This window comes from Oryctolagus cuniculus, chromosome 7 (assembly GCF_964237555.1).
Source record: "Oryctolagus cuniculus chromosome 7, mOryCun1.1, whole genome shotgun sequence".
Taxonomy (NCBI): Eukaryota; Metazoa; Chordata; class Mammalia; order Lagomorpha; family Leporidae; genus Oryctolagus; species Oryctolagus cuniculus.
In genome coordinates this window covers 116,643,212-116,657,656 of record NC_091438.1, presented here as the reverse complement: position 1 = coordinate 116,657,656, position 14,445 = coordinate 116,643,212, and the positions used below count along the sequence as shown (strand labels likewise).

The window sequence follows — 14,445 nt, the reverse complement described above, 5'->3', positions numbered from 1 at the left end:
GCAGCCATGCTGCTGAGGCCTCTGCTTTGACTTTTTCCATGAGCACACCTGGGTCGTTAAGACCGGTAAGCAGGCACGCAGATTTCATTAGCAGGCTTCCTCACAGCGGGATCTGCAGGCAAAAGTCCTCTGGTGAAGAGGAGTGAGACTCGAGAGGACCTGGCAGCCGGCTGATCTGCTCCAGGGAGAGTGGGAGAGTGTGGTCAAAGGCCCAGGTTCTTCCTTTCCTATTTTAAGCAGGTGCAATGTCTTGGCTAAGTCCCTTCTCCACTTTTTGACTCCGTTCATGCATTTTTAATATAGTTAACATTTATTGAGCATACTGTGGTGCCAGGCACAGAATTCTTTTCTATACAGCAGCCTGTTTGATTCTCAAAACCTTAGTAAATACACTTGCCATCTCCAATTAACAGATGAGTCTACTGAGGCTCAATGAAGCTGATGGATTTGTCCCATGTCCGACTGCAGAGGAGTTCTGTCCTCAAGCAGAGGGTAGGCCTTTAACCTCATGCTAAATGGAGAAGAGAAGAGCACGTAGCTCTTGGACATTCTTCCAGGGTCAAACGAATCAACATGGTGCATGTGTTTGTCCAGCACACAGGAGAACACGGCACAGGATGACAATACTGAGATGTTTTCTTGCCTGTTGTTGCTTCTCTGACCTCTACAAAAGTCACAGCTAAACCTACTTTGCTGACACTGTACAGCGCACGGAAGCAGTGCCGTCGCTCATCTTCCAGCCAAGGCCACAGCACATGACTGTTTCAAAGAAACCTGGGAGGTCAAGGAGCGCTTTAATTAAAACATCAGCACGACACGAGGAAAAGCACAAGCCACGACTGAGCTCTCCAAAACAGATTCTTCTTGGAAATGCTGGCATCTCTCAAGGAGAAAAAGGCTGGCCTTGGCAAGCAGCAGCGGGAGACTGCTGAGCAGGAGATTTGCTGGGGGAAGAAGGAAGGAAGGGAAGAGACGCAAGGTCCGCAGAGAGGCTCCTGCCGCATTGTCCTGTGCCCATCCTGAGCTCCGGGCAGAGATCCAGAACCACTCCACTCCAGAGACTCGGTGCACTCGGAGCTGCCCGCTTCCAAGTGCATTTCCAGGGATGACAGCATTGGACTCTCACAGCAATAGCCCTGAGGACCTGCAGCTTATTCCCATTTCCCAGAGGAGGACAAGGAGGGGTGGGGCAACCGACGAAGTGCCTAACTCACACACCTGGGAGACACTTGGAAGCCCTGGGGACTCTGCCCCCTGCTGTGCCTGGACTGCAGCCCTGCTAAGCAGGCTGGGAATGATCCCATGGAGGCTGTGAGCCTAGGACCATATCTGTCACTGTGCCATTCCTATCTCAGCACATTCTAGTGGGTTCCCTGAGGGCATTCAATTAACAGATCCTCCAACTGTCAAAAACACCTGTTGCAATCTAAGCACAAGGTACGGTGTAAATTATTTGTCTTCTGAGACAAACACTTTTTTCAGGAAAAGCCATTCTTCCTAGAGAACTCAGGCCCACGACCATCAGATTGGAGCAAATAGTAAAATTAGACCTTTCATTTTTCAGTTTTGGAACACAAAGATCCTTAGTCCACCTTTCAGAACCGACCACAGTTGCCAAATGCACTGTTTTTCTTTTAAAGGTTGGAAAGAATTCTCCGAGCCTCCCTTCCCCCTCCCCAAATTCAAGCTGTTGATTGTGTGCTTGGTTTACGATGTTATTAAAAAACAAAGAGGGGTCTCAAAGTTTATAACCAACCCCCAGAGTGGGCAAGTCAAAAGAAAAACTTCATGAAATGTGGTTCATGAAACATCAGCAGCTTATATTTATTAGGTCCAGAGTAGGCAAGACAAGCTAACTGCCTATCCCCCTGAATGGTTCATTTGGATAGATTAGCCATCCTGAAATTTAAGTCTGCAAGATGGAATGAGTGCTTTAGAATAAACCAGACACAGACTTGAAGCCCAATGTTTACCAGCTGTAGACTTTGAGCTTTAGTCTTTCCATCTGTATGATGGGAATACTAGCACATATCTCACATTTAATGTTCTTTAAAAAAAAGATTTACTTTATTTATTTGAAAGGCAGGGGGCTGGCATTGTGGCCTAGTGGGTAAAGCCACCACCTGCAGTGCCAGCATCTCATATGGGCGCCAGTTCAAGTCTCAGCTGCCCCACTTTCAATCCAGTTCTGTGCTATGGCCTAGGAAGCCAGTAGAAGATGGCCCAAGTCCTTGGGCCCCTGCACCTGAGTGGGAGACCCAGAAGAAGCTCCTGCCTCCTGGTTTCATTTGGGTGTAGCTCTGGCCCTTGCGGCCAACTGGGGAGTGAACTGGAGGATGAAGACCTCTCTCTCTCTCTCTTTCTCTGCCTCTCCTTTTCTCTTTGTTTAACTCTTTTAAATAAACAAATCTTTTAAAAAAAAAAAAAAGGCAGAGTTACAGAAAGAAGGGAGAAATATAGAGAGGTCTTCCATCTGCTGGTTCACTCCCCAAATGGCCACAACAGCTGTGGCTTGGCCAAGCAGAAGCCAGGAACCAGCAGCCCCCTCCGGTCTCCCACATGAGTGCATGGACCCAAGCATTCGGGTCATCTTCCACTGCTTTCCCAGGCCATTAGGAGGAAGCTGGATTGGAAGTGGAGCAGCCGGGACAGGAACCGGTACCCATTTGGGATGCTGGCAACTCAGGCAGCAGCTTAACTGCTACACCACTATACTGGCCCCACATTCTGTGTTCTGAATATTAGCTCTCTTCTTCTTGGCTTTCTAATACAGGCCGAAGACAACCATGCTCAACAGAAAGGCGACTCCAGGATCCACAACAGAGAATTTATGGCCCTGGTGGAGATGATGCCTATATCCCTTTCACCCACATGGCAGTGGTTCACGGGTAAAGACCAAACTTAGAAAACACTGGAGGTGTGGCATGGGCAGCTGTGAATGCAGGACTCACAGATTCCAGGACTGGATTTCAATGACCCTCCCCTTCCCCTGCCCCAAATGAACACATCTAACACAGAGTGGTGGCCTTCCAAATAGGGCCCAGATCGGCTATGCCCTAACACCTGTGAAGTTACTACTATTGCTGAAAATCATCCAAACCTCATCAAAGTCCATTTTTGTCACAACCTCAATGAGGGCCATGACCTAGAAAGGAAGACCTGGACGTGTAAATCCGGACTTTATCCCTCTATGCAGGTAATCTCAGCAACGAAGCTTGCAGAATATTTCCGTATTCATGATCTCTGTCACTCCTTACTGCAGTGCCCAGAAGCAAGACAATGAGCCTTGGCTTCCACCATGCCTCACTCGAGAGTGGAGGACCAGGTCTAGTTACTCCGTCTCTGGGTTCCAAATTCCATGTACCATGGCCCCACAGCCACTGGGCAAGAGAACTAAACAATGGCAGTGGTGTCCTCACTGTGTGGCAGCACGGCAAAGGTGTGCAGAGAACACACAGTGACAGCAGGCAAGGTTCTCAGAAAAGTGCTTAGCATCTATTTACTTCACAGTAAAGGTTGGCTTTCTGTAATAGTATTAACCACCTGAAATAAAGAATTTCAATCCAATGAAATTCTTGGTAGATGCCTGCTGGCTTGGTTGGCCTGTGCTGGGAGGAAGTCTCTGTTGGCACAGCACCTGTCTCTGTCAGCTTGGGTATCCTACAATATTATACTACAGGAAGAAGTGAGACAGGATGGAGCACGCGCAGTCTGAATGCTTACCGCAAGAATGGCAATGACGATCCCCACGGCGCAGAGCACAGCGTCATTGATGGTCTCGCCAGTTTTCACGGGGTACTTGATGCTTTCGTCATTGCAGTAGAACCCTCGGTGGTAAGGCTTGATGGTGCTGGTCTCGATGATAAGGAAGGGCAGGCCCGCTGCTCGAGGCAGAGCAGGAAAAGAACACAAGGAAAGACAAAAACATCAATGCAAGGAAGACAGAGGAAGGAGTTAGAGCAATGCCAACTCACACTCATCACATCATTAGCTCCTTTCCTTTGAACCATTTACGGCCCACGGACAGCCTTCTCTACACACACTCCCTTCCTTCATCAGGAGAGGAGCACTTGCCCTTGCCTTGCCCAAGAGTTTAGAGGGCGGCAGTGGACGAAACGGGACAGGAGTTTCCCACTGCTCTATGACACCCTGCTAAAAATTACAGACACAGTTGCAAGAACTACTTGTATAGTTTCCAATGCAATGGAAGCTCATTATGCCTCCAACAGCATTCTTTTCTTGAGTCTTCACCATTTCACCCTAAGGCTGTGCTACATGGAGTAGCCAAGGCCTTGGAGTCAGATAATCTGGACTTGAATCCCAGACGCCCCACTTCCCAGCCATGTGACCTCTGGTTCTTACTCCACCTCTCTTTCCCCACAATAAAATGAATTTGAATGACCAACTAATGGATATCAAAGCCCACAAAGTTTCCAGCACAGGGTCTGGCACTCAGTAACTGCTCAGTGAGTTCCTTGGCGAGTCTTTTCTTTCCCTGTTCAGAGAGTCACCAACACAACTGAGCAGAGCTGAGTCTGGCGCTGTTGTTTGCAGACCTGGAGAGGAGCCCAAGGGCACCCAGGACCATCAGGCGGCTCTTGCAGCTGCCGCTGGTTATCAGCGGCCAGCTCAGATGCCATTCTCTCAAAGGTCATGGCAAATAGATTCCACCACCTGCCAGGAAGAGCCTCTTACAGTCCCAAAGCAAAACGCAGAGGTCTACAGCTCCCACCGAAACATGACCACAGCCCCCTTCCTTGGTCTGCTGCCCCCTCTGACTTCTAAGTATCCCCACCATTTTACTTCCTGAAGAGCTCTGACGGTGAGCATGGCCCTGCCTTGCTATAGTCTCTTCAATGGCTCTCCATTGCTCAGGGTAAGTTAAAGTCCCCAAGTGTAAAATTAGGCATTGCCCATGAACTGATCCCCTTCTCTGCAGCCTCCTGGCCTGATGCTCCTCTCCATACACCCTCCATGCAGATGGCACACAGAGACTGGGTTCCTCCTACCCTACCCTCCCAGACAGAAATACCTCTTCTTCCTGACTGCTCAGCTTTAATATCAAGCTCCAATGCCCCCTCACAGGGTAAAAAGTGAAGCACTGAGTCTCAGGACCAAGGAAGATCTACGAAAGCATCTTGGTGGTAACAGTTCCATAGCTGTGCACACGCAGTGTGCTAGGTACTTTATGTTCATTTTGGCATTGAATCCTTACTACCCTCAAGAGATCATTCTAAGGCATCCACTGTGCACTCCTCTCTCATCTCCAAGTGGAGAGAACAGACTCAGTGAGATTATTTAGCTTACTCAGGGCCTCTCAGTCCACCGCCCCAAAGCCTAAGTCCCTAATTTAACTTTGCAAATTGGTTTCATCCAATTGTGAAATTCATTAGCTGAAAAAAACCCATGATAAGCAGTTGTTGAAAACATAAAATTCCACCTTCATGTTTTTCAAAAAGAATTAAATTTGCGTCATGTTGCTCGAAGCCCTAGACCGCCACTAACAAACATGTAGCATGAACTCCACAATTTTTCAATTACTTGGGTCCAGCCCGGCAGCGAGAAAAATGTTCGCTTTCTAAAAAGTGTATTTATGTATCACTGTGCATACACACATGGATTTATTTGGTTTTATTCTTTGAATTTATTTGAATTCTACGGCTATTTATTTGGTGACCCCTAACTGCTTCCTGCTAGAACAACAATTTACTTTATCAAATTCATACTAGAGCTTTGAAAAGAAGGAACAGCAACACACCACGGTATTGTGTTTGACCTTCTCAAAGTAAACACCGAGGGGCCCTGACAGGCCCTAACCACCAGTGCTGGAAACTCTGTGTCTGCCCTGGAGCAGAGCGGGCAGGGAGGCAGAGGGCAAAGGCGCTGGCTTAGAAATGATGAACGCAGTCAGCTGATCTTTTTGGGTCGGGGGCCCTGGGAGAGATACCATACAGGCCAGACCATCTTCATCCCACTACTTAAACATTTTGAAATGAGACCAAGTTGGCCATGAAAAGTGGCTGAGGAGCCAACAGTCTGATATTAATAGTCTGCTTTTAAAGTTCCACGCATCGTGATAAAAATGCTTGAGCTTCGAGTCCAAGCCTGGCTGTGGCCTCCGTGGTGCCTGGGAGCCAAAGCGTTGCTAATAAACTCAGGAAGGGGACGGACTCTGAGTTCCTTACATTTGTGCCCCCTCTTAGGCCTGCAGCTTCTATTTTTAATACAGTTCACATGATAGGCCTGTAAAACATATGTTCCTGAGGACAATAAAGCACATATAAAAGAGCTTTGGAGTTAGAACTGGGTTAATGATCTCTATTCTGCTCCGCACAATTTGAGCAAGTTATTTCACATCTCTAAAACTCTCTGCCACCTGTTTCAGGGACAAAGGAACTCTCATTGTTGGGGTAACAGAATAAATTAGTATTCACATATTCACACATTTATTTATTTCTAGATTCATAACTATGCATGCTAAGTACAGGGAGACAAAGATGGCCCAGGCCCTGCCCTCAGAGAGCAGCCAGTCTAGCAGAGGAAGACCCTAGAAGGAAGCTTCAGTTGGATGCAGGCAAGGCGACGTCACCAGGGAATGGTGGCCCAGAGTCAGAGTCAGTGTGGACACTCAATAAGTGTTAAAAGCAAAAGTCTCACGGAGATGGCTAGGGAAGAAAATCTGGCACGTTCCTCTGCCTTCTCTTCAACTGGGAACAATCCAAATCCTTTTCTTCTTTCTTTGCCTATGGCCTGGGGAGGGTTTCCGCTTCTGATTATGTGGCTGGGGACCACAAACAGCCAAGAAGTTGGATCTGAATATTCGCTGTTGATTTTCTTGAAAGGCATGAAGATAGTATTCAGAAAACCCAATGGCTTTCTCTGTCTCCCCTACACACTTGCAGTATTACTGGGGGTGATGCCAGTCAAATCTTGACTTTGCTCCAAAAAGAGGATAAGCTCAAACTCCCTTCTGTTGATGCAAACAGCATAAACATTGCCCCAGCTGAGCAGCTAGTCAAGAGACAATATCGTGCCTTGCCGCTCTAGGACACAGAGAAGAGACTGTCCTTTCCCAAAGCATTTTCTCTGCCTCTAACACTGGCACCATCTTTATTACCAACCAGTGCAGGCCCTTCCCAGTCCATCTAAAGACAGTCCCTAGTGCTGGACTGTGGGAGGACTGTGGAGGGGAGTACAGCATAACACCCGCCCTCAAGAAGTGCATCGAGTTGTAAGAAAGTCCCAAGAACAAGTGCATGAAAATATTTCTAGTGTGATGACTGACAGTGCAGACACTAAACATCACTCTGATAGGGACACCTAAGATGGGCTACATGGACAGAACGTTTGCCTTTACCCTTATGTGAGTAAAAAGAGGTTTCTGGAACCCGGGGGCCAAGTATTCTCCAGAAAATCATCAGTGCAGTTTAGGGAATGTGGAAGTGACAGTCACACAACTAATGGGTACTATAAGACAATTTTTATTTAAAAATTGTAAAGGTTTATTTATTTATTTTAAAGGCAAAGTGACAGAAAGAGAGAGAGACGAACAGACGGGGGAGAGAGAGGGAGAGAGAGAGAGAGAGAGAGATATGCCATCTGCTGGCTCACTCCCCAAATAGCCACAATAGCTGGGGCTGGACCAGACTGAAACAAGGAGGCTAGAGTTCCTCTGGGCCACCCATGTGGATGACAAGAGCCCAAGTTCTTGACCCATTTTCTGCTGCTTTCCCATGTGCATTAGCAGGGAGATGGATTGGAAGCAAAGAAGCCAGGACTTGAACTGATGCTACAATATAGGAGCCGGTATTGTAAGCAGTGGCTTAACCTGCTGCACCATGACACCGGCAGCCATAGAACAATTTTTACATTTTGCTGTAGAGCTGGAAAAAGTATATAAGTCAAAGAAGGGAAGAAAAGGAAAAACAGCACCAAGGATAGTAGTAGTTAACATTTACTAAACAACTATTATGTGCCCAAATTGTATTGAGTATCCCCACTTAAACTATCACAGTCTGCCAAATCTAGCTGCCTCCTATGCTCTCGGCACTGACTAGGCTACTGGGATGAAACAGGCTAAGTCCCAACCTTCAAGTGGTCCAAAGGCCACTGGAGAAATAGTCATAAAACCTAACACGTTAAGCCACCCTAAGCTTCTAAGAGATTAAAAGGACTTACTGGAGTCACTGTGCAATTAAGTGATGGAGCTAGATGAAGTTCAAGTGGCCTGGCTCTAGATCGTGCGTGCTTCTAAAGTGGGTCACGTAAAACAAAGAGAAGGAAGCACCCTTAAGTGTTAACAAATTAATTGAAGGTCAGTAAGTCTCAGGAGCTCTGCCGATAAAATGCAAAAACACTTTGTTTGGAACAGTCAAGGCCACAGAACTAGCTGAGATTTGCTTTACATTCACCGTGTGCCACATGTGTGCTAATTAGATACACAAGCACCTAATGTGATCAAATCAAAACTGGGAAGCCAATATGCTGCAATCTAGATTCATTAATAAGAAAAGGTGCATTATGAACTTTCTGTAGAGCAGGGCCAGAAACAAAAAGCCTGGTGATTCTAGACCGAGGCACAAGCATTTCTCCTTCTTTTAATCAAGGATCAATTAACTTCCTATACCTCCAGGGACGTCTTGGGACATGTAGGCTGCAGAGGAGGCGAAATACGAACTCACCGACAAACACTTAATGGGCAGAAAATCAAAGCATGAAGAAAGGCCCCTGTGTTGGGTTCAGCCCTTTGAAACTTCTCCGGCTTTGAAAAACTAACACTTGGTCAGGTTGGGTGGTTTGGGGGTGGGGTGTAAAACAACATCGGATAAGTTTTCCCGGCCCACCCATTGATAAAGTCATGTGGGAAGTGTTACCAAAGTGACCCAGCCTCAAAGCCTTGCTTCTTGCAGCCACAAGCATCACGTTTGCACAAAATTAAACACAGCCTCCTTTTCTCAGAGTGTTTTCTAGAGAGCCCTTGGAAAGGGGAGGAAGAGGGCAGGGGTGGGAGGGTGGAGGATCAAGGATTGCACTGGTGGCATGGCTCGAATCAGAGCATCAAGGAGGGGCTGCCCAGCCCTCTTGTATCCCGAGCCCTTCGAGTGCCTTCTCCAGAGTTGTCCAGTTTCTGGCTTAAACAGATCTGTAGCTACTTTGAAATAAGTCAAGTCCAGCATGTGCAAGAGTAATATTAAAGTAATATTTGTTGAAAGCCAATCTACCTGTCCACAAAAAAATACTAGATGCAGAATCTGTGTGCAGGCACCTGGCATAGCGTATGTGCTCAGACCAGGCAGCTATTTGAACTCTGGCTGAAACTGTCTCAGTAGAGTTGTGAGTAGGTGCTGTTCTACCCAATTTACACATGAAAAAAACCTGAGGATCACCAAGGTCAAGCAGCTCTCCAAAAGTACAGCATTAGCCTAGGGCGCCAATTTGGACCAGATGTTAGAAACAGGGGATTTAAAGAAGTTTGTGGAAGCTGGAATTAAAAGATAAGTTTAGGAGTAAGCATTTGACATAGTGGTTTAGATGCTGTTTGGGACGCCTGCAACCACATTGCAGTACCTGTGTGAAGTCCTGGCTATGTTGTCCATTCCAGCTTCCTCCTAATGTGAATCCTGGGAAGCAGTAGATGGTGGCTCCAGTAGTTGGTTCTCACCATCCACACTGGAGACCCAGATGGACTTCTGGACCCCTGGCTTTGGCTTACCTATGCTCTCTAGCTGTTGTAGGCACTTGGGGAATGCGCCTGCAGATGGGAGATCTCTCTTTCTCTCTCTGTTTGTCTCTCTGTCTCTCTCCCTGTCTCTCAAAGAAAGACATTAAAAAGATAATTTATTTGATGCAAACAAATTTTCAATCCGTTACGTAGGTTTTTCATAAGCATTTTTCATGAACTTTTTGAAGAACACATGCATAAATAGAAGACTCTGGACTTCACCTTTCAAGGAGTTTAAGTTCTAGTTAGGAATTTATTTAATTTCAACAATAGCTATGAAGAGTTGTGGTTATTATTTTCATATGTACCCAGCAGAAAACAGGCCAGAAGTTTTATAACTTAAGCAAAGTCCCCAAGCAAGTAAATCAGTCACTGGGATTTGAACCCAGGTCTTCTTTCTTTTGGCACAGGTCTGCTTACTCCATGACCTGACCCTCCCTTTCTTTATAAATGTGTTCCCTGTTCAAATACAGCCAATGGACTTTTTTTTTAATCACTTAAGGCCAGAATGGTCAACCCAACTACTACTTAGAGGCTCAAAATACAAATATTTATGTTGCTTGTAGGTGACAGAGTTTCTATTTAAAGTAATTAATTGCTACTGGTCTTAGAAGTGTGCAAACTTTCTTTGGTTTACGATATTTGTCCAGATTTTTAGACTGGACACAATCCAGATGAGACAAAACTGAGTTTACTAGGAGGGCGTTTCTTCACCTTTGAAACAGGCTGCCATGGAAAACACTTGCTGTTGGCTGGTGTGAACAGGCAATATTCTGGGTCGAGAGGTTTTTCTTGACAAATGTTCATTTTTCGGTTCTGCAAAGTTCAGGCCCTTTCTTTACAAAAAGAAGGTTGTCAGAACCCCAAGCGACTACAGGGTAGAAACGAAGAACCTGATGGCAGATCTAGTCCTGGTGTTTGGATTTCCTGACCTTAAGCCCAAGGTCTCTGGTTCAGGCTAACAAGCATGTCTGGACAGTTCCTGAGCACAGGGAGCCATGTTAGGTGCCGGCGACACAGAGATGAACCAGAGAAGGTACTGTGTGCCCCCTGCGGAAAGCCTCGGGTTTTGTGACCAAGGGAAAGCTGCCTGCGTCTAAGTGTGGGTGTTCAAAAGAACTCTGGATGCCCTCTCTTATTTTGCAAGTGCTCACAGTGAGAACATTCTATTCTTTAATAAATGTTTAATTAATATCAGCTTCCTTACAACTCCCAGCTCTGGCTGTTTGGACCTTTTCAGTTGAATTTTGAAAGGGTGCCCACATTCACCTGGAAATAAGACAAACTGGCCAGCAACTCACGGCTCCTGTCTTTCACTGGGAGAGCCCCAGACCTCTGTGGTCACCGTTCCACATGAGGGGGCTTCAAAAGGTTTGTGGGAAAATGAAATTTAAGAGATAACATTGATTTCTGCCATAAAAAAGTTGTGAAAGCCATGCATAGTTTTTTTTATAGTACACATTTGCCACGAACTGTTTAAAGACTCCTCTTATTTCACAAACACGAGGCTCCATCTCTAGTAAGATGTGGCCACCAGAGCCAACGGAACTCACGGTCCTGTCACCCCAGACAGAGCTGAGTCGCTGCCCAAGAGCCCCTTCCTTCCTTTCGTGAGCTCCTTCCTCTTTTAGAAAAAGGACAGGATCAAATTTACATTCACTGGTCACCTACTATGTGCCAGGAGCTTTGCATATATCAACTGATCTAACTCTCAAAACGATCCTCTAAGTTACTTATTAGTATATAGCCAAATAAGATCAGAGAAGTTGTAATTTGTCGCAATGTCCAGTTTGCTGATAAGAGGTACCTCCAGGATACGTTAATAGAACCACCTGATTTATTTATTTATTTATTTATTATTTTTTTGACAGGCAGAGTGGACAGTGAGAGAGAGACAGAGAGAAAGGTCTTCCTTTTGCCATTGGTTCACCCTCCAATGGCCACCGCGGCTGCGGCCGGCGAGAACCACCTGATTTTAAACTTCAATTAGAGATGGGACCAGTTAGTGCTTCTGGCTAAGTATATATGAACTATAACTACACAGATATTAGCAATCTATGAAGCTCCTGAAAATGTGGGTTGACCTTGAATAAGGACAGAAACGAAGGCTCCTCCTGGGATGTGGAGCTGGAGTTACACGGATCCAGTTGCTTTCTTTCTGCCTTAGCCTCCCCTAAGACCCACACGTATGCATTTTCCGTGTGGTTGTCCAGAGCTAGGACACAGAAGGAATGAGATCTGTGCACAGCGTTCCACAGCTCTTACATAACGATATGTGACTTCCCTAACAACTTTCTGAAGTAATGTTTTTAACAACCCTGTGAAAGTATCACTGACAAACTCCTACTGAATCCTTTAAGAGGCAAGTCTCTCCTCTACAAAGGATTCGCTTAGCCCTGTAACTCACCCACAGGGCTAGTCGCTCCTGTCTTTTTTTCCCTATTTACTCATGAACTTTGGAGTCAGACGGACAGTGTTGCACCACCCACTTCCATTACCTTCATGTTTATTGTATGACCTTGGGCAAGTCACTCTACCTCTCAGAATGCCAGCTTCATCACTGTGCAACAGCACTTGTACAGCAGTTCTCAGTGTCCATAGGTGATTCTGAGGACTGAGGTACCAAGTGCAAAATTTCCAGTAAGTACCAGTTCTTGTTCCTGTAGCAACTGACAGCTCTAGGCAGGGATGAGATCTGATGAGAGTTCTGTCCAAGGCTCACCCAAGCAGTGATAGGTTCACTAGCTACTTCTCAAATGTAACCTGATTCCCAAGGGAAAGCATGTTCATAAAATCCTGTAATTCCAGAGACTTCTCAGGATTGGGCAAGCAGCTGGGGCTTTTCACAGTGGTTAGTAGGACCTGCACCCTGACTCAGGGAAGAAATACCACAGTAGAAACTCTGCCATACATTCTCAAAAGATCACACAACACTGAATGGGAGGTAAGTCTATAATAAGGGTGAAGGAAAAAAACACTGCTGTTTTTCCAAAAGTTAAACATGCACTCGTCAGCATGTGCTCTCCTACCCAAGCCATACTGCCCAGGTGTACGAAAAACACCATGTTCACGTGGCGGTAGAATAAACAACGTGGGGATTGGCAGGACATCAGATACTTGGGAGGGCCGAAGTTCAAGGTAGTCAATAGGCAAGCCTAGAGTCAGATGTAGTGCCCAAAATGAAGAGCTGAAGCATTTGTGGAGGCCCTGTGAGAACAAAATCATGCTGGCAGGTAATCCTAGGCATCAGAACACACAACTACATGGTCCAAGTTCTAGGTCAAAGGTCACAGATTGACAGCCTCTGACCAAATCTGGCGTGTAAAGACATTCTGTTTGGCCTACCCAAAGTTTAACATTTTTAACAATTAGTTTTTAGCATTTAATAACAGGTAGCCTCATAATATCCAGCTTTCCCGTTGTTTCTATTGCATGTGGCAATTCAAGCAGTGATAACTATGGTTGCCTTCCATCAGGAGTACACGTCCTCCCGAGGGGCACCGTCCCTGCTGTCTCCCAGACACTAAGGCTGCATGGTGTTTCCCATTCTCACTGAGCTCATACTGTCTATTTTCCTCTGCCTGATCTGCCCGAGTCATGATCCGGTATACACTGAACTTTTCTATCCACGCTTTGCAAGGGTGTGAATCTTTTTTTCTGTCAACGGCCATGTGGATATTTATAACATCATTCATAGACCACACAAAATTATCAACTTAAAAATTAGCCTGCTATAGATTTATTGAATTTCATGCCCCGCCTGTGATTGCCTTGGCAGAGCCAGGCCAAATGATTTCTCAGGCCATATACAGCCTTTGGGCCAGACCTTCCCCATCTCTGCTCTAGAGAAGGGAGTTCTTGCAGGAACCTATAAAAATAGAAATAACTCTTGGTTCAACAATGTCTCCCATAATAAGCCATGGCCACACTAGACATGTGTACTCATGTGTGTATGGGTGTGTGTGTGTGTGTTTGTGTATGTGTGTGTCTTAATCTTAACCCAGACTGAGCCTCTGATGTATGTTTTCAACTGTAAATCCAACATCATTATGTCAAGTCACCAGAGCAAGGCAATTAAGTTGTGCATTTTAGATACGGGGGAGCTGAAGCTCAGAAGCTAACAACTTGCCAAAGATCACACAGTTAATGAAAGGAACAAGCACTTGAAGCCAAGCCTTGTTGAACTACAAAGTCCTTAGCAAGTTTATCCCATTAGGCTGCTGGTGAAGCCAGAGCTGACATCTACCTTAGTGGCCAGGTAAATGTTGAAAGTCTTGATGAGTCACACGGTTATGTTTCAAAAGACATGCATGAGTCGACAACTTACAACTTCTCTGTATGTTATAATAAGAGTTATTATCAGAAGGTTCTATTTTTAAAGGTGATAATTATCTAAAACCAAAATAGCTTCCTCCTGGTAGATATTCATTCTGAAGAGTAAAGGCCAGGTGAAAAGGGACTTATTGAGATATTTGCTGAAACAGTAAATCTTTACCCAAAGTTAGGCATATGCCAGTAATATGCTTACAGAATTGTACAACTACAGGAAATCTTGGATGTTATTTATTTCCTTGCATAGATGGAAAGCTTGAGACCCACCACGTTTTAGCATTGTATATATTCCTTTCCTATAAGTTTCCAGATCAGTCCATACATTATTAATCCCTTATCCTCTGAACACAGAATACTTTCTGGCACTTGATGGATGCTCAACAAATTTATAT

At 45.6% G+C, this 14,445-nt stretch overlaps 1 protein-coding gene across 1 annotated transcript in view; it reads right to left on the bottom strand.

Moving 5' to 3' along the window:
• Nucleotides 1-14,445, bottom strand: part of PLPP3 (phospholipid phosphatase 3) — an 81,506-nt gene that overhangs the window by 34,972 nt on the left and 32,089 nt on the right. The window contains exon 2 of the mRNA XM_002715957.5: nt 3,724-3,881. Coding sequence (XP_002716003.1) covers nt 3,724-3,881 — 158 coding nt within the window. The remainder of the gene's footprint in view (nt 1-3,723; nt 3,882-14,445) is intronic.